Source organism: Eleutherodactylus coqui, chromosome 6 (genome assembly GCF_035609145.1).
Source record: "Eleutherodactylus coqui strain aEleCoq1 chromosome 6, aEleCoq1.hap1, whole genome shotgun sequence".
In the NCBI taxonomy this organism is placed as follows: Eukaryota; Metazoa; Chordata; class Amphibia; order Anura; family Eleutherodactylidae; genus Eleutherodactylus; species Eleutherodactylus coqui.
In genome coordinates this window covers 140,453,890-140,473,606 of record NC_089842.1, presented here as the reverse complement: position 1 = coordinate 140,473,606, position 19,717 = coordinate 140,453,890, and the positions used below count along the sequence as shown (strand labels likewise).

The 19,717-nt window shown below is 44.9% G+C and overlaps 1 protein-coding gene across 1 annotated transcript; it reads left to right on the top strand.

The window, feature by feature from the left end:
• Window positions 1-1,335: 1,335 nt before the first annotated feature.
• On the top strand, window positions 1,336-19,115 carry KMT5C (lysine methyltransferase 5C). The gene is made up of 9 exons (XM_066607745.1): window positions 1,336-1,432; window positions 6,421-6,564; window positions 8,291-8,450; window positions 9,164-9,273; window positions 9,789-9,952; window positions 11,419-11,438; window positions 12,911-13,047; window positions 13,375-13,538; window positions 17,101-19,115. Exons 2-9 carry the CDS (start codon window positions 6,455-6,457, stop codon window positions 18,594-18,596), a joined length of 2,361 nt encoding a protein of 786 aa, XP_066463842.1. The 5' UTR covers window positions 1,336-1,432; window positions 6,421-6,454; the 3' UTR covers window positions 18,597-19,115.
• Window positions 19,116-19,717: the final 602 nt, after the last annotated feature.

Genomic DNA, 19,717 nt, shown 5'->3' with positions numbered 1-19,717 from the left:
GTTACTTTTACTGTGTGTTGCACTATTACTACTAGCGCCATAATAATGGGTACTATCTGTTTGGCACTATTATTTTTAGGGCACTATCTGGCACCACTTTTTCAGGGGTGCTGCCTGTGTGGCACTACATTTTTGGGTAGGTAATTATAGTTACGACAAGTCTAGCTACTTCTGCAGCACAGTATTTGCAGGCACCATGCCACACAGCATGTACAGTAACAGGGGCAGATAGGGCAGCAATAGGCACATAATTGGGGTAGCAGCAGAGTAGGAAAATTGTTAGTGGGGTGCTGGAAAAGTGAGGTACCAAAGAGGACTGGGCTGCAAGTTGTGGCTGGAAGAAATTTTTATGTCAGTCTGGACTGGATTAAAGGGACAGGAAAAGTGAAGAGTCACTAAATATAACAGTGCTGTAATTAGTTCTATGATCTGCAGATCACGTGTAGAAACTGGTATCTGCCACTATAGGGTCACAGCATGGTGTTACATCATTATTGGTGGAGCCACTGTGATTAGCATGTGCTTCTATGAGATGCGGGCAGTAGACGCTTGTCTGTATAAGGCCTCGTTCACACGGGCGACACAATCACACCTGTAGGATGGGCCTGCACTCATGGGTCAGTGCTGATTGGCTGCCCCCAGCCCTGCCCACCATCCAGCGAGGCTCTTTCTTTGTAGAAGGGCCCTATGACTACGCTCACACAGAGCAGATTGGCTAGAGGGTCCGCAGCGCAAAATCTGCACCATCTGGTGCATATTCTGACGCTGAATCCATCTCACAGTGTGGAGGCGGATTTTAACCCTTTCCAATCCACTGTCTGACATCTGAAGACATTCTGATTGAAGGCTGTACAGCTTGCATACGGTTGTGATGCAACTCGTTATTGCAACCAGCCGACTGCAGAAAACAAAATTAAGGGCGCCTTGATTTCTTGCAGTCATCGAGTTGCGGTAACTTCTGAATTGCAGCACGGCCACGTTCACTTCTATTAGGTGGCGATGGCTATGAGCTTTGTCCGAAGCTGCGGTGTAATCCTAGCCAAAGCCGCACCTGGCTTACATACTATCTGTAACAAGCAGCAGCAGAGCTATCGAGAAGATAAATGGCGGCCAGTTCCCGAGGTAACGCTGCTGCTGCCGCACCACGTGCTCTACAGTTATGGCCGTCACGCAGCGAGTGGAAGGAGCCGTTCAGCGCAGCCAATAGCTGACACGAATTCTGACCAATTAAAATGTTAAGACTGCTTGAGTGACGCTTGTTACAGCCTATCAGAAAAAAGAGGTCAGACGTTATCCTCCAATGAAGAGAGCGACTTATCAAAGGTGGGCGGTGCTTAGTACTAGAAAAAAAGAAGAGGCGGTCGTATAGAGAAGCGCGGAAGTGGGAGAGGGAATTACGGGCGGAAGACCCTACGGCAGACAACCGGGCTCGGTAAGGTCGCCGCACGTGCAGGGGGATGGCTAGTTTGCTCCCGGGCCGCCGAGTGGGCTGTAGAGCTAGCTGGGTCACGTCAGGATAAAAGCCCGCCTTGCAAAGGATTCTGGGAGCGGAAACATGAGCTGCCGGGCACGGCCGTGCAGAAGGGGGGTTCCTGCTTGCAGGGAAGTGGCAGATAAAGGGCCGCGCATGTACGACCTGGAGCAGGCGTGCTATGGCGGTGCTTGTAGTTCCTCAGCATGCTTTACTACTGCATAGCATATGGAAGACCTAACGTGCTGGTCTCTATGTGATGTGCAATCTATTGCCTTCTGTTATCTGCCACCACAGAGGAGCTTATAGGCACATTTTTTTTTTGGTATGGCTGAAATGTTGGCACCAACACCCCCACATTTGCCCGACCTCAGTGGGTTGTATGGGCAGCGTCTTGTACGTGCGGCGTTTGCATGTGTCATATGTAGCGCAAATGTGGTGTGAATAAGTCTGAAGGGCTCACATGACCGTGATTCTGACGCATATTACACATGTGATGCACGGCCGCATGATGAATGGAGTCGGTGAAAGTACATGGCTGTTCATTGGACCATTGCCCCTAGCGTCTGATAAAGATGGCAGCACGCTCTATTTCAGTGCGGCTCCCACATAGATGGCATCCATTGAAGTCAACGGAAGCCGTCCGATCTGGGAAAGCAGGAGTTTAAAAAAAAATAATCTGTACTGCGCCGGCAGCCATGCGGCCCATCCACAGTACAGATCCCGGGAGAAGAGCAGTCCGTGCGGATGCCGCTGCCTGCCCACGCAGGGTCCTTGGCCGTGGGCAGGGTTGGATTCCGCTGCGGGCATGAGGCCTAGGAGTGGGTACTCTGATGAGAAGTCATTGGGTGGTCAAAGCGATTCTGCAAGAAGCTGGAATGGGCATGTGTTGTCCCAGGAAACGGCAGAATGTACAAACTGGTTCCACAGACTCTGGAGTAACTGCCATCCAAGCCGGGGGTCACCTTCACGCAGCTCCTGTACCACGTGATACCCTAGGGGGCATCCGGCCAGGACACCTCCTCACACGGGTGGATGCACATCTGTGCGGGCCTCAGCACAATGCATTTCCACACCGAACAAGGCTTTTTTTGCACGCATCTTTTTCCTGTCATATTTTGCTGTACTTTCCCTACCATACGGGCGTGTTAAATTACGCACGCCAAACAAAAGAAGCACCACTGGAAATGGCTATTCAGGCCGGGCTAAAATGGGTGCGTGATTATGGATGCGATGTGCCGTAACCAGCAGGTAATCAACTACATTGCCTTCCGCAGGTCCACTCACACTAGCTTGTTGGAATTGCGTGATAAGAGAGTACAGAACGCAGTATGTTCTATTTTTGCGTTTATATACGTGTGAGAGCCCAGTTTTCTCTATGTAATTGTGTATATAAACCCCCCCCGGAGGGGGGGGGGGGGGCTGCGTATGACTGTGTGCGAGATATGCAGCACTATGGGCTCACCGCAGAGAATTGTGGTTTGCGTCCCGCGAGTGAAGAATCGCTGTGATTCTCCAATCGTAGACAGGGGGCTGCGCTTTCCATAGCAACCCTATGGAAAGTCTGCATTGTGTTCCCCGCGGCCAGATTATTGCCCCAAGTAACACAATGCACTATTGCTGTGGACAGGAGCCATAGGCCTCATGTCCACGGGAAAAATCAGGCCCGCTGCGGATTCTCCATGCAGAATCCCGCAGCGGGTCCCTCCTTTCCTGGGGACATGAGGCTGAAAATAAGAATAAACTCTCCTGTCCGGACGCTGCGGATCTTCCCTCCGTCGCGGCCGGAGCTTCTTTTTTCGGCCCGGTGGATGTGCTCGGCATGCGCTTGGCACATCCACCGGGCCAAATAAAGAATATCCGTCCGCGACGGAGGGAAGATCCGCAGCGTCCATACAGGTAAGTTTTAATTCAGGTACGGATGTTCCGCGGATCCGGACGGCTTCAATAGAAGCCTGCGGGAGACCCGCACGAAAATCAAGCATGTCACCATTTTTTTCCCCGCACACGGATCCACGCCTGAAGGGAAAAACGACATCCGCAGGTATTTAACCACCTGCGGGTGTCCAATGCATCCCTATGGGGCGCGGATCCGCGTGCGGGAGAAACGCTGCAGATTTTAAATCTTAATTATCCCAGACATATGAGGCCTTAGTCTGTCTCCAGTCTTGGGGTCTGTTTACACTAAATGATACATTGTTTACTCTGGCAGATACATTGTTGGCTCATTCAAACAAGAAATCGTGCAGCGACTGAGAATGACCGGTGTTTAAACGGAAAGATAAGCAAATGCGCCAACGGTTATTTTTATGTCTGCAGAAAACGAATAACCGAGAAGTGAAATAGTTTGTCGCTGGCTGCGTTTTCCATACTGCTAATCGTTCCATCCAAAAGAGCCTTTAGTCTGTGAGAACAGCAGTGGTTTCATGCAGACAGGCTGTTGGACCCCACTTCCCTGTTATCTGTTAAATGCCCTTATAGGGTTTGGGCCGGCAGCCCCTTTATCGTAGAGGTGGGTAGTGTGCAGCGTTAGAAGAGGCGCCCGGCCATCCAGCTGACGGCTGCTGCTGACTGCACTGTTCTATCTACTGGATGCAGGCAGAACCGGGCAGGGCACTAGAGGGGGGATTATACATCTTCTATAGGGATTCCTGAATTTCCTGGGGGTAACAGAGGGGGAAAAGGTGGAAATAAATTGCTAGTCCCCTTTCTGCCTATTTTGTGACAATGTTGCTGGATGTAGATTCAGTGTGACAGTCATGTATGCAATAAACTAGAAGAGCGTGTATGGTAGCCATCCCCTGGCACTGCCTGTTTACTATCAAACCTTCATTGTAAATGTTATATACTGCGGGTGTGTATTTGTGATCTGATATGTCAAATAATGTCTGGCCAGACAGTAAGCTCCAACGATCATAATAGTGTCGCATATGAACTGTTATTTAAAGTGTTGTCATCTTTTATTTTGTTTCCTTTTTTTCCCCAGTTTTGTGTAATCCAAACTTGTACAATGTACCATGTGAACTTGCCAAGCTGTTCTAGTAGACTTTTCCCATTCTTTGCTAGAATGGAAAATAACGCCTGCGGATTCTACGCCGTGGGAGTACCGCAGTGGTAAACCAAACCTCCCTGCTGGTGAGCGCAGAAAAACGTGCGTCTTTCCGTGGTCTCTATTAATACTATATTAATGGAGACCTCTGCTGTGGAAAAATGCAGTGAAACAGAACATGGTGTGGTTTTTTTTTTTTTTTGGTTCCCATACCCCCTCCCCCCCCCCCCCCCCCCCCTTCCGGAAGTGGAAATCCGTGGCGGAATCGCACATGTGAGCACTGACAGGTTCTATTGAACCTAATAGTTTTTTGCTAATAGCTGCATTATTCTGCCGCGGGGAACGTGGCAGAAATCCGTCCGTAGGAATTGGTCCTTGATGTGCTGGCGTATCCTGAGGGTAGGTGGTCTCACCACCAGGATGTGTCCAGGCAGAGATGTGGCTGCAGATCTTGCTCAGCTATCTTCATTACTCCCATAAACACTATATGGATTCAGCTGTCTAACCTGGGACACAGACATCTGATTCCCCTCATTAGGTGGGCTCCTCAATGTTAGGACCCCCAGCAGTTAGACATCTATATTATACATTAGCAAACGCCTATAAGTAATTCATACCCTGCAGTTCTGCCTCAATATTTACAAAACCTCCACAATAATGCTGGCCTATAACTGCATTGATTTTAGCAATATATATATATATTTTTTTTCTTCACACAAGTAGACAAAAATAAATCCCAGCGGAGGGAAGAATGAAAAGAATTCTTCCTGGGGGAACGGCTCTCATTCCCTCCACTGGGAATCGAACCTGTTGGTGTAAAGCATACTTGGTGCACCTGGTCTGACCTTGTTTACTTATGCAAAAGTCTGTCTAGACATAAAGATTATTGCTGAAACCATGCCCACCCCCTCTTGCCCCTACTGCGAGGCTGAAGCTGCGCCCCCCCCCCCCCTTGCCCCTACTGCGAGGCTGAAGCTGCGTCCCCCCCCCCCCCCTTGCCCCTACTGCGAGGCTGAAGCTGCGTCCCCCCCCCCCCTTGCCCCTACTGCGAGGCTGAAGCTGCGTCCCCCCCCCCCCTTGCCCCTACTGCGAGGCTGAAGCTGCGTCCCCCCCCCCCCCTTGCCCCTATTGCGAGGCTGAAGCCGTGCCCCCCCCCCCCCCCCACCCCACTACAAGAAAAGTGCCGTGTTCACTCACCCCTGCCGTTCTGGCTGGGGCATGATGTAACTAGATGACAGCTTGTACCTATAGAGTACTGTATATGGATCCCTACAGGAATTAAACTCTGCAGCAGATGTAACTGTGTAACCCATCACAGAGCTATTTTAATGAGCGGTAGCTAATCACTTGTGGGTGCTTGGTATAATAAAAGCCCCAGAGTTTTAAAAGGCAGGTAGCCACAAAACCCCCTATCTACAAATTTTATCTACAAAATGTAGTAAAAAAAAGAAAAACATTGCAAACCATTCCTTTGAATGGTGGGAATTGCAACAAAGTCTTAAGCAGGGAACAAAAAGCCTAATGCAACAATAAGTCTGCCTGTCCGCGGGGGAATGCTAGTCACTGCGATTTTCTGCAATGAACCTATCATTAATGATGGGTTCATTGCTGCATGCCGTGATTTTTATGTGAATGGAAAATCATGTCGGATTTCCGCTCGTGTACATTGAGCTGTGATTTTTATGGTTATCCTATGGAAAGCATTCATTGCGTTTTCCGCGGCTATATATCGCCCACGGACAGGAGGCCTAAGGAAAAAACTGCATGATCAGTACAGTGTCTGATTGTGGATATGGGGATTTAACAGTGTGTGTGTTATATATAATTACACTAGGAGTTGAAGAGTGTTGGCTTATTTAATTTACCTGTAACTTGGTTGTGTTTTCTTCCCTCCCCCCAGATATTTACAGCATGATCCAAAGCTCCATTATACCATGGGTTCTAACAGGTTGACAGCAAGGGAGCTCTGTGAGAATGATGACTTGGCGACTAGCTTGGTGCTCGATCCATACCTGGCATTCAGAACACATAAAATGAACGTAAGGTGTGTTGTCTCCTATAAGGTGTTATTGTTTGGGTGAACCTTTGTCTAATTGTTTTATAGTTTGGGGAGCTTAAAATAATGCATCATTAAGTTCAGCTCTTTATCCTTAAAATTCCTTTTGAGCCCTTAAAGGGGTTGTCCCGCGAAAGCAAGTGGGTCTATACACTTCTGTATGGCCATATTAATGCACTTTGTAATGTACATTGTGCATTAATTATGAGCCATACAGAAGTTATTCACTTACCTGTTCCGTTGCTATCGTCCTCGTCTCCATGGTGCCGTCTAATTTCAGCGTCTAATCTCCCGATTAGACGCGCTTGCGCAGTCCGGTCTTCTCCCTTCTGAATGGGGCCGCTCGTGCCGGAGAGCTGCTCCTCGTAGCTCCGCCCCGTCACATGTGCCGATTCCAGCCAATCAGGAGGCTGGAATCGGCAATGGAACGCACAGAGCCCACGGTGCACCATGGGAGAAGACCTGCGGTCCACCGTGGGTGAAGATCCCGGCGGCCATCTTCGCAAGGTAAGTAAGAAGTCACCGGAGCGCGGGGATTCGGGTAAGTACTATCCGTTTTTTTGTTTTTTTAAACCCCTGCATCGGGTTTGTCTCGCGCCGAACGGGGGGGCTATTGAAAAAAAACAAAAAACGTTTCGGCGCGGGACAACCCCTTTAAAGGGGTCCCGCGTGCATTAAATATTGGCTATACAGAAGTTATCCACTTACCCCCTCCGGTGCTGGCGTCCCCGTCTCCATGGCGCCGACTAACGCTGCCTTGTCCTTCCATTAGATGCGCTTGCGCTGTGCAGTCTTCTGCTCTCTTGAATGGGGCCGCTCCGGCGTGCTCGCGCCGCACAGGTCTTATGCGCATGCGCAGACCAGCTCTCGGAGAGGGGCTGGGGAGTGTGAGGAGAGTAATCTCCTCCAGCCCCCACTCGTGAGACAACTATACTAGCTGTCAAGGAATAGTTTTTTTGGGTTTTTTTTTTTTTTTTTTGGTCTGGGAATATGCTGTGTAGTCACAGACCAAAATGCACTTGCACCTATATGAAGGAACTGTTGGGCTACTATTACATGAGCATCGTAATGTTTGTATAATGGCACTAATTGCTGAGCTGTACTTGCAGGTTCCTCCTCGGCAATTGTCGGGAATACATTACTTCTAGCAGCAGACACTAGCACTCGTGTAATAGCAGCCTTTCTGTTCTTTCTTTATGGTGATCAAGCTTTATTCACGTAACTGGTAAACCTCTTTTAAAATGTTGGAGATGTAGGATCTCAACAGTCCTGATGCTAGTGACTATAAAGCTAAACAATTTGTGAAGTCTGATCCTCATCCATTCTCTACATGAAGGCACAGGAACCATTATTGCAGGGGCATCTGTTGCCTGACAATTGTCCCGTGTAGAAGCACCCTTCGCAAGTAACTTCCCCTCAGGCCTTGTTCTCTCCACAAAGTATGGTGGTAAACTACATAAAGGGACCTTAGAAAACTATAGATGGCTTCTTATTCCAACATGCTATCCTTGTCTGATCAGCAATGGTTGAACATGTGCATCCCCATTTCCAAGACCGTAACACTGAGCTGCTTCAATGCAAGGTACCAATTATGCGCTCCCCCTTTCTCCCTGGAACAGCTTAATATCAAACATGGGCTTTTTTTCCTGCTCCAGACCAAAGGGCCAAGGGACTATAACCCTTTTCATTCTAACTAGAAGTGTCTGTTTTGCAGTCCTTTGCCTTCCATAAGGCGACAGCATCACTTGCGGGAAGCAGTGCATACATTCCGAAAGAAGAGAGACTTGGAGGCCGCGTTCCATTCACTAATAACTGGGGCTAACAATTACCTCAAAAACCGGAGCCCGCAACAGGAAGCCATGCTGAAGGTGCATGTAAGTGTCATGTTCACAGACTGCCGAAGTCACAAAGAGCTTTGTCTAATGTCTTTGTTGGCTTATTGAATAGGACCCATTTCTTATTGGTATCCTTTGTCTAGCATCAAAGTTACAAGGAGACCTGGTCCTTGTGGGGGAGATCCCACAATTGACTTATTGCCTTTCTACAGGATAGTTGACTAAGTCTAATTGGTAGGGTCTCCCTACTGGAACTAACACTGATCCCAAGAATGATAGTCATTTTTGTCCCTCTCTTCCTCACTACATATCACCTAACTTCTTCCCTCCCCCCCCCCCCCCCCCCACAGCAAAGAAGAGCTTGAATGGAGCTGCTCTAGTCAACGTTACACAGGACTGCCGATAATAGAGCTTGTGTTGGCTGTATCCAACAGTCCCACTGAAGGAACTAGAGCAGCAGCATGCATGCTCAATTGATGCTCTGTTCAAGCTCCTCTGCACTGTCTATTGAATAGGACATGGGACCCCTGTTGTTGGAATCGGTTTGGGTCCCAGCAGTGAGAACCCCACTGATCAGTCTTTTATTGCCCATTCTGTGGCTGGGTGATAAAGGTATTGTGGGAATCCCCCTTTAGTATTAGCTTCGTATCGCTTTACACTTATTCACATAAATGGGATACATAAAGAATGTGTTTCTGCTTTCTGTATTAGCGGCAGGGTGAAACCATAGTTTTCATTTGTGTTGCCTCTAGATATTCCGATATCTGCGAATGTTCCAAGCGGAAAGTGGCTTCACAATCGTTTCTTGCAATCGGTACTCCTTGGAAACTAATGGAGCCAAAGTTGTTGCTACAAAACCTTGGTAATGTAAAGTTGTGCATTAATGGGTTAAGTTTATCTCATTCCAAAGAAAGCTGATTTGCATCACGTGACAATCTATATGGTCCTCTTCAGCCTCTTATGAAAGATATTAACATTCATGGTATGTGAATGACCAGATGCCAATGTCCTTTGGGCCCATGACTTCATTCACTGATAATTGGAATGAATGAATGCAGCAGCATGTACAACCACTGATCTGTTTATTCTGTGGCACTCCAGACCACTGATCTTAGGGATTGATGTGGGTCCCAGCGGTTGGACTTCCACTGATCAGCCAGTTATCCCTTAACCTGTGGATGACTTATTTTGGTGGGGCAAGAAATTAGTGTGTGAGTATACGTGTGTGCACGCACAATGGTGACTCGGTGGTTCACACGGTTGCCTCCCGAACTCCAAAAACCTGCACATAGGTCAATATAGACTGAGCATACAGTTGGTTTTGCAGGTCTACTACTTTTTTACTTCTGTATTTAATTTTGTGTTTTTGCTACCCAGGTCAAAGAATGAAAAAATAGCATTGCTTGTAGGCTGCATAGCTGAGCTTACCAAAGCTGATGAGAGCCTCCTTCGCTTTGGTGAAAATGACTTTAGTGTTATGTACTCTACCAGAAAGAAATGTGCTCAGCTTTGGTTGGGTCCTGCAGCATTCATTAATCATGGTATGTGCCTAAACTTTACTGTCTTTCTGAAGAACTCCAAAAGATAGACCAGTAGTTTTCTACTGGCAAATGTCAAAGCAGCGACTAGTAGATCCCAATGTTATGGGCTCAATGGCAAATGAAACTGGCTTGTGAGTCTTGGCCAATGCTATTAGGGCTCCCACACACTTGTGATTTGCGTTTTTTGTTAACGCGATTGTCAATGGGACTTTCTATTGTAAAAAAAACGCAACGCACGCAACTGCATTTTTGGTGCGTTGCGTTTTTAACATTAGAAAGTCCCATTGACAATCGCGTTAACAAAAAATACAATCGCAAGTGTGTGGGAGCCCTTACCACGGTAGTTGATTTGGTACTCCTAACACTGTAACAGTGGCTCGCTTCACTTCAATGGGAGTGACTGAAATGGCTGAGTGCTTTGTACTCTCTCTTCCTGTGCCATTTGCTGCTACATTGGGGAAATTGGAAAAATTGGTCCTGCATTGTGAAATGGATGCAACGCGGGTTAACGATTCTTGGGATCGGTGGGGGGGAGGTGTCAGCAGTTGGACCCCTACTGATCTATCAAAGGGGTATTCCGGTTAATGAAAGAAATTACAAGTTTTTTGTGTGTGGGTTTGTTTTTTTTTGTTTTTTTTCCCAACTAAGGAAAGGGTCACTGCTGCTTGCTGGCACCTTTCCATTGAACTGTATGGAGAATCCATTAGCCGGAAATTGTTAAATGGGGAGGAGTGGGTAGGCACACCCTCATTCTCCTGAGGTCACTACCAACAGATGTTTATAGCATATAATCAACAGAATTTGTACATGCCGGTGTCCGTACGCTGGATAATGCTACCAGTGACCCATATAGATGCCAGCTTAGTTTGAGACACTGGCAGGATTCTCTGAACCTTATACTGCTATATATCGATGCTGTAGGTTAATGAGAATCCTGGGGGCCATATCAATTTGTTGATTATATTGGATGCTGCATGTTCCATAAAGATTAATGGAGCAGAGCCAGTATGTGTACCGCTAGCTGGCAGCGCTCAGTGCCTCTAACCCCCATAGACCTCAATGGAAAGAATTGTTCCCTCTGCTCTGGACTGTATGGCGGCCATGGATTAGCGAATGGGCAAGGGTCTAGCAGAGGGGGGGGGGGGGGGGGAGATAGGACCCCATCAGGCATCAGGCATTTCTTCTAGATCAGAAAACCCTATCTTCAATCAGCCAATACACAGCAGTTTGTGGGTCAGACCACTAAAGAACCTGCTAGCATTGAGAATACGCACTTTAAAAAATTTTAAAGCAGTTTTATTAGGATTAAACAGTTTTGAGGAGGTCTGTATCTGTCTTCTATAAAAACCTCTTCTGATTTGGACAATTTAGGGACTGATTCTTCTAAACATGTGTAATATGAAAACTTTCTAATGTGTCTTTTTTTTTTTTTTTTTCCCTCCCACTCTATCTTTATTGATCATTAGACTGTCGGCCTAACTGCAAGGTATGTTTGCTTGTATCGCAATTTGGAAAGTTTTGTATAGTTTATCATTTTGAAATGACACCACCAAAATTAAATTTTCTCTACCCTATGACATCCAAATACTATATGAGATGGACCATGTTTTCATGAGAGTCGACATATGCCAACACTAGCCCATTTTATATTAAAAACATTTTCTACTTGCCAACATGAAGTCCATTGGGGATCTTTCATGCTCTCTATTTGCTTAACTAATGTTTCATTTTTTAATTAAATTTATGTGAAAATCTCTAAATACTTCTACCTTTCACGTAAGTCCTGTTTGTGCAGAATAAAAGCGGAAAGATTTTTTTTTTTTCTCTTAATTTTGATTGCACATGGGGCTTTGCTTTAACCCCTTAGTGACTGAGCTTTTTTGCTTTTTTCCAGTTTCGTTTTATCCTCCTCCCCTTTTTAAAAATTGTAACTCCTTTATCAATCGACGTCTCTGTATGAGGGCTTGTTTGTTTTGTTTTGTTTTGTTTTTTTTTGTTTTGTTTTTTGCGGGACGAGTTGTATTTTTTTAATGGTACTAGTTATTGTACCTTATAATGTACTGAAACATTTTTAAAATTTTAAGTAGAGAGAAATGGGGGGGGGGGGGGCGCGGGCGGACATTCCGCCATCTTTTGGTGCTTCCTGTTTCCACAGTGCACAAACTGCAACAAAAGTGACTTTATTTTATGGATCAATACGATTACTACGATACCAAACTTACGGTGTATATAGTGTGTTTTTTTTTTTTTTTTTTTTTTAAAGATATTTAATTTTTGAAAATTATTTTCTCTTCCTTTATGCACACCATAACTTTTTTTTTTTTTTCCCCATCGACCTAGATATGTGAGGGCTCTTTGTGCGGTACATTCTGTCGTTTCTGTTGGTACCATTTTTTAATACAAACTACTTTTTGATTGCTTTTTATTACATTTTTTTTCTTGAAGATAGGATGACCAAAAAAGTGCATTTCTGTGTTTTTTTGTTTTTTTTTTTTTTTTGTTTTTGGGAATGCGTTATTTTGATGGATTAGATTTCTACGAATGCAGCGATACCATGCATGTATTTTTGCTTTATTAGATTCTATTATTGCAAATATGGCAAGTGTTTTTTTTTTCGTTTGTTTTTTTTTTTTTAATTAAACTTTTTATTTTTATACTTTCTTTTACAACAACCAGTGATGCTTTGATCGCTCCTGCAGTATGATGTAGTACAGGACTCCCGAACATCAGTCGGGGGATTTAAAAGCCGCTGTCAGAACTGACAGCGGCATTTAAAGGGTTAATGGCCCATTGCAGCTATTGCCTGCGGGTGTCGGCTGTAATAAACAGCTGACACTCGCACTGTATGGAGGACGGAAAAAGACCATGGGGCCGTCACTAAGGGGTAAAAAAAAACACTTGTGCCGTTGGTGGTGTGAGATTACAGGCAAGAAAAGTAAAATCTAATAATCTGTCTAGTTTGTTCCATCCGAAGGAAACGCTGCTTGTGTAAAAGTTCTCAGGGACATAAAACCAGAAGAAGAAATCACGTGCTTCTATGGGGACAGTTTTTTTGGGGAGAACAATGAAATGTGTGAGTGCTGCACTTGTGAGAGGTAAGTTTGGGTTTTTCTCTCTCTTCTCTCTGGGGAAAGTGGGGAACATGGGGGCAGGGGTGAGTTACATGGGTATTTGCTTTAAAATTTCTGTGTCTGCCCAATTTAGGGCAAGCTCACCTACCTAATTTGCTGAAAAAATTTCTGCAACTGATATAATGACTTCCATACATCTGAATGTGGCTGTTTGTAGAAATGTATGTAGCACCAACTCCATGTAGACGTGCTGTATGGAGCAGGTGCGACGATTTCTGCAGCACATCAGCGGTGTATGAACATGGGCAGTAGCTGTAAATGCGATAATGATGCTGAAGTGTTTTCCTCTAGAAAAGGACAAGGAGCTTTCAGGTTGCAAAAACAAGAATCTTCTGAATCTACCTCATTGGAGAAATACAAGCTCCGAGAGACCGATGGTCGTCTGCAAAGGCTGATGCATCAGAGTGACAAACAAAACCAGAATGGTTCTCCCAGGAAGAAGAAGCGGACTTCTAGTAAGAAAGGTTTTCACTGCTTGTCTTAACTTTTGTTTCGTCCTTTCTCTTTCTACATGACTTTTGTCCTGAAAGATTGTGTATGAGAGAGTTGTATGGAAAGGGTGAATTGCCTGGATTTATGTATTGATCACTAATAAAAATGTGGTCTGGTTTTGTCCCATAACATACACCGTACGGAGAGAAAGTGACCCTTGAATTACCTGTAAATTCCACTTCAGCAGCAGTCCCCTGCACCAAAGCATCTTGTAGCTGCAAATTAGATTTGTACAGTATTGAACACCCTCGCAGGGAAAAATTGTCCAAACTTTCAATGTTTCAGAGATGCTTTGCGTGCACAACCCTTTTCAGATCAGGTCAGAGCAACTCAATAGGCTTAAGTCAGAATTCTGACTTAAGCCCCATTTACATGCAATGATTGTGTTTGAACGAACAACTCAACTTTTTTGCTTTCAAATGCTGAGCGGTTAAACGTAAATATAATAGTTTGAAATCCTCCATTTCCCTCAGCTATGTAAACATTGTATAAGCTTGTTATGTTGTGCTTCTTTGACACTAGCATTTTAATTTCAGCTGTTCAGCTCCGTCATGGGAGCAGAACAAAAATGGTGGAACTGCCAGATCTGGCAAATTTCACACCTGATAGTCCCCATTAATTATAATGGGGTTTGCTGGACTTCACCGTGTCAGACCCCGTTTACACTAACGAAGGATAACTCAGAAGTTGCTCAAACGACCGTTTTGAGCAATCATCTTTGCATAGTCTATAGTAGCTATTAAAGAGCTATGCAGGCGGAGCAGGACAATGCTGCTATTGCTCGATAAACAATACAGCTGTTTTGCATAAGCAAACAGCTGTATTGTCCGCAATTACAGCTCTCATCCCTCTGAACTACCAGTGGGATGCGAGCTGAAAGAATCCTATCAGCGCTGCAGATCGTGATAACAGCCTGCACCGCTGATAAGAGCTCATCGCTCAATTCAAGAAAACTAGAATCGAGCGAGGAACGACTCGTGCATGATTGTGCATTTTTAGACCCAACGATTCTCGCTCAAGAGACTGCTTGGAGCGAATTTTGAGTGAGAGTCGTTCGGTCTAAATGGGCCATTAATGTCTTCCAATACGAAATGACGGTGCTGCGCTTCATCTGTGAATTTATGTCTAATCTACCAAAGAGGCCCTGAACTGAGCTTCAAATGCACAATTTAACATTGACTTGCAATCTTTGAAGGAATAATGAATTGTAAGGTGTACAGGCTTTAGATGGCAAAGCTGCCCCAAGCCATGATGCTCCTGCAATCATTCTTCATAGTTGGGATGAGATGTTGGTGTATAGTGTTAGTTTTCTAAGCATAGCATTGTGCATTTGTGCTACAAAGTTCCCTTTTGTCATCTGTGGCTAATTTCACACAGATGAGTGCAATATCTTGCGCGAAAGATTCTGGAGCATCCTGGTGATCTCGGGCAAACCTCGAAATGTGGTAGTGTTTTAGGGTGTGGTGTCCTTTTCCAGTGTGTTTACTAATAGTGGAGACGTGAACAGAGATGTTTGTAGAGTGTTCTATAGGTCTTGTTTTGTGGTCCTCACCACTGTTAAGATCACTCCAAGAGCGCAATAGAGATTCTTCAAAGAGCGCTCAATCCTAGGGAGCGTAAGAATAGTGCAAATTTGTCTCCGACTGAACATAATTTGCCTCATGGATTGATGTACACCCGTTTCTTCAGCAATGATTTTGTAGCATTTTCCAGCTTAAAGGGGTTGTCCCGCGGCAGCAAGTGGGTCTATACACTTCTGTATGGCCATAATAATGCACTTTGTAATGTACATTGTGCATTAATTATGAGCCATACAGAAGTTATAAAAAGTTTTTCACTTACCTGCTCCACTGCTGGCGTCCTCGTTCCCATGGTTGCCGTCTAATTTTCGCCGTCTAAAATGGTCTAATGGCCAAATTAGACGCGCTTGCGCAGTCCGGGTCTTCTGCTTTCTTCAATGGGGCTCCGTGTAGCTCCGCCCCGTCACGTGCCGATTCCAGCCAATCAGGAGGCTGGAATCGGCAATGGACCGCACAGAAGAGCTGCGGTCCACGGAGGAAGAGGATCCCGGCGGCCATCTTCAGCCGGTAAGTATATAAGTCACCGGAGCGCGGGGATTAAGGTAAGCGCTGAGCGGTTTTTTTTTTAAGTCCCTGCATCGGGGTTGTCTCGCGCCGAACCGGGGGGGGGGGGTTGAAAAAAAAACAAACGTTTCGGCGCGGGACAACCCCTTTAATGCATCGCTAAGGAAAAAGGCTGCAGTTAGATGTTGGCTGTAGGTCAGTAGAAAGTATGAAATGTATCACTAACTTTGGCATACTTTCCAACAGAAAAATCTGAGAAGAAATGCAGGAAAAAACTCTGTAGAAACACGACCTTTATGGCCTATCTGCAAGTTGTTTACATTGAGGCTTGGTTCACACTGAACAAAGCTTTCCTAATTGTGTGCCTTGTTTAATGGGCAGATCACCTGTAAAAGGCACATTTTTTAATCTTGTCTCTTTAATTAACTACTTTTGCCTTTTAGCACATGCAGAGGTCATTAACAGAGGTTCACTTTTTTTTTTCTTCCTGCACGGTTTACTGAACGTGCTCCGTAAAGAAGAACCGTAGAACTGTTTGTGTTCTATAAGCTTAGTCTCTATATGATGACTTAGATAAGACTAAGAATCGCACTGCATTTTCATCCTAATTGATACAGAAATCGGAGTCAAGGCCATTTGAACAAATTTTAAGTGATTATCGCTGTGTGTAAAACGGCAGACAGTGAGCAATAATCGTTACATGTTACCGCAGTCGTGCACTAGTTGTTCAATTGGCTTTCAGCCCTGGTTTTTAGCTGGCATAAAAACCATTGTTAAGCCGCAGAGAATTTGTTCCATTTAAATGCCGTTCGTTCAGGCTTTCCAGCGGCTTAATGATGGTTTTGTTTGCGCTCATTGTGTATGCAAAGCAGTGTTTACTCATGCCAGGAGAGGACAATGTACTCATTGTGTATGCAAGGGAGAAAGACAATGGAATCCGCCAGCCAGATAACCTCTTGCTCAAACAGGAGGCCCCGAGGGAAGGTCTTCCTTCCATAAACGGTGCATATTACTCTTCTGCAGTGCTTTTCTGGGACTGCTGCAGGTGCGGAGGAGGGATTGCTTCTGCCAGCCTAGGCCGGCAGTCAGTGGCCAGCTGGTCATGCAGGGCAGTTCTCTATGTGGCTGGGTGTTGTGTTCCAAAACTTGGTTCGCTGCCCATGCTGTGGTGTCCCCATCTTCCAGTGCAGGGGCTGCCCCTTTGCCACAAACTTTAGACCCTCGGCTTCAGACCTATTTAACTCATTGCCACGCTGTTTTCATTCAATCCCGACATGCTGTTTTCAGGGAGGGCTTCCTTTCCCTCTTGTTTTAGTGTCCATGTAGCTCATTGTTAATTACATTCTTGATCTTTAGCGTCTTCAATTGCTGTTCTATATATTATCAGTATTTTTTTTTCTTTTTTCAGACTATATCTAATATTTTTTTTTGTCTTTCAAAGCTTCCAGGACATCAATCAGCCTCAAAAAGAGCCCTGAAAATGGCAAAAATCGCACTTTTCCCTCAAGTCTCAGGTCGTCTTTTTCATCTCCCTATTACCGCTCTAGTTCATATAATAAATCGAAACCTCTTAAAACAATGAAGCTGCAAACATCAGTAAAGCCTGTGTTGCCCAAAGGGACTGTTCTGAAGGATGTCCGTGTTGTCGTGCATAACTTCAGAAACTGTCGCGGTTTCCATGTATCGCGGACGCAAAGTAACGGCCAACGTTGTAAAATTGGAAAGGAAGCTGTTATAAGACTCCAAAGGCAAAACCTCAATCCTGGTAAGCTGAGATTAGTTGCTGGCTCTGGCACAGCCCAGGAAGCCCAACACAGTCCATCTCAGCCAGAGCCAACAGTTACCACAGATGGTTCTCTCAGTTATACATCTTGTAATGAAGATCATTTTGAAGAGGAACTACTTGTGGAATGTCATAATCCACCACCTTGTAGACAGATGCCTAATGAGAGTCACTCCCAGCTGGTGGAAAACCCTGCATCAAGTCCCTTAGTAGAGTCTGGTTATCAAAATCTTGATATTGATCTTTCAATGGGTTATCTACACCCTAATGCTTTAGTGTCTCCTGTCGACTCTAATAGATCTCATTCACAAATTCAGGAGGCAGAGGACTTCTCGCCAACTACTTTTGTACCTGAAAATACAGCAAGTATCAATAATACAGGCTCCGCCAGAATGCCGTCCGATCTATTCTCACCCAAAAAGTTTGGCCTGACACGTTATATCACTGTAAATCTGAGCAAATCGAGAGTTACTATCCCTGACAACACAAACACTCTGAGCCCACACGAGTCCTCTTTGAGGAAAACTCCCCAATCCAAGGGTAAACCTAGTCCATGTTCTGGACCTGCACACGATGCCCTAAAAACCAACATGACCACATTGGTTACCACCGCACACAGTCCCATCGAACTAGCCAGTACAAATTGGACATCACAACCGCTAACTAGGTCGTATGCAAATAAGGTGTTCTCCTCAAGATCCAGACCTGACCAGTTCAAGGGGAAGAAGGGACTGGTAGAACAGAAAAGTCTCCTCAAACCACAGAAGGGACATTTCAATGGTCATGTTAAAGCCACAACTGATGCTGCAAGTGCTAGACCTCAGAAATGTCTTTCTACCCTGCATAAGCTGTTCCCTGTTGATATGCTCTTAGATCCGAAGTTATCCCTAAAGCCATATGTAGAACTGGGTTTTAAAAATGATCTCAAAAGGAGGCATTCTGTCACCGGAGCGCATGAATGCTTGGTGCCTATTAGGGAAGGCACTGTGAATACACTATACACCTCACAGGAATCAGATTTATTGACGGGTGAAGGCAAAAAGAAAAACGTGGCTTTTAATCCCTTCACACCCTCCAAAAGATTCCGCCTTGTAGTCACCAATGGATCGATCGATCTGGACATTGCGTCCACATCAAGTGATGATTCTAACTGAGTGTTCTCCCATCTCCACTGTCATTCCCTTTTGTTAATGATTCCAAAGCGTTGCTTAGAGGGTGGATTAGAATATTTGAGGGTATAGCGGCCCCCTGTTTTTTTTCTTTTATTATAGAAGTAGCGACTCTTGCGCTCCCTGAGGAGGATTTACACACCAGTTTGCCTTAGTCTCCAAAGCAGGTGGAAATCTCGAGTTCCATAAGATCAGTCTTTAGCCCAATTCTAAAAGCGAGACACTTGCTATTTAAAGCGTATTTCTTTTTCCAGAGCCTTTTTAGTTAGCAATGTATCATGCCCTCCCATCATTTTCTGGATTTTTGTTTTACTTCTGCATTATTAATATTTATGGTGCTATGTCATTATTGAAAGTGTTTTGCTTTCAGGATCTGAAGGACATAATTTTTTTTAAAGTTACTTGCCACTAAAATTTTGTATGTCATGACCTGACCATTTCTGTACTGTATAAGGCATCATTTGCTGTACAAAATGAGCAGAATACACAGAAAATGTTGCTGCCTCTTATTGTCCAGTGCATCTTATGTAGTAATAGTGGTGCACACGTTTAGAAAGGAAGTTCTTTAGGGTTGGTCCAGGGAAGTTTTGCTGCAGTTTCATTCACTTTTTAGCCAGAACCAAAAGTAAGTTCAACGGCTAAAGGAAAGTCTTCCACTTCTTCCTGCTGAATCTACTTTTGTTCAAACTGCCAAATACTGTGTAATAGCACCCTTAGTCCATGTTCACACACAGTGGCTTTTCTGTGTGGTAAGTACCTAGCATTTAAGGTAGCAGTAACATGGATGAGCGGGTCAAAATACAAATACATTATGTGAAAAAAAAAATCGTCACTAACACTGTAAATTGACATGTGGGTGGATATTAAATCTGTAACATGCCAATTAGCAGTGCTGATTTTTATCTTGTGCAGTGCAAAGGGTCAAATCTGCACCAAAATCCACTAGAAAATCTGTAGCAGATCCACATGTGGACAAAGCATTTAGAGTAGTAGTGTGGGGTTTGGATTTCTATTTTTATATATATATATATATATATATATATATATATATATATATATAATAAAAATTTTTCCCCCTACCCTCTGCAGTTTTGCACCAAAGCTAG

Bases quoted from the DNA above. Each gene is read 5' to 3' on its own strand.
- KMT5C (XM_066607745.1), top strand. From the start codon at position 6,455: ATGGGTTCTAACAGGTTGACAGCAAGGGAGCTCTGTGAGAATGATGAC. The intron at 8,451-9,163 runs GTAAGTGTCATG...TGTTGCCTCTAG, and splicing joins AAGCCATGCTGAAGGTGCAT to ATATTCCGATATCTGCGAAT. The intron at 9,274-9,788 runs GTAATGTAAAGT...TTTGCTACCCAG, and splicing joins GTTGTTGCTACAAAACCTTG to GTCAAAGAATGAAAAAATAG.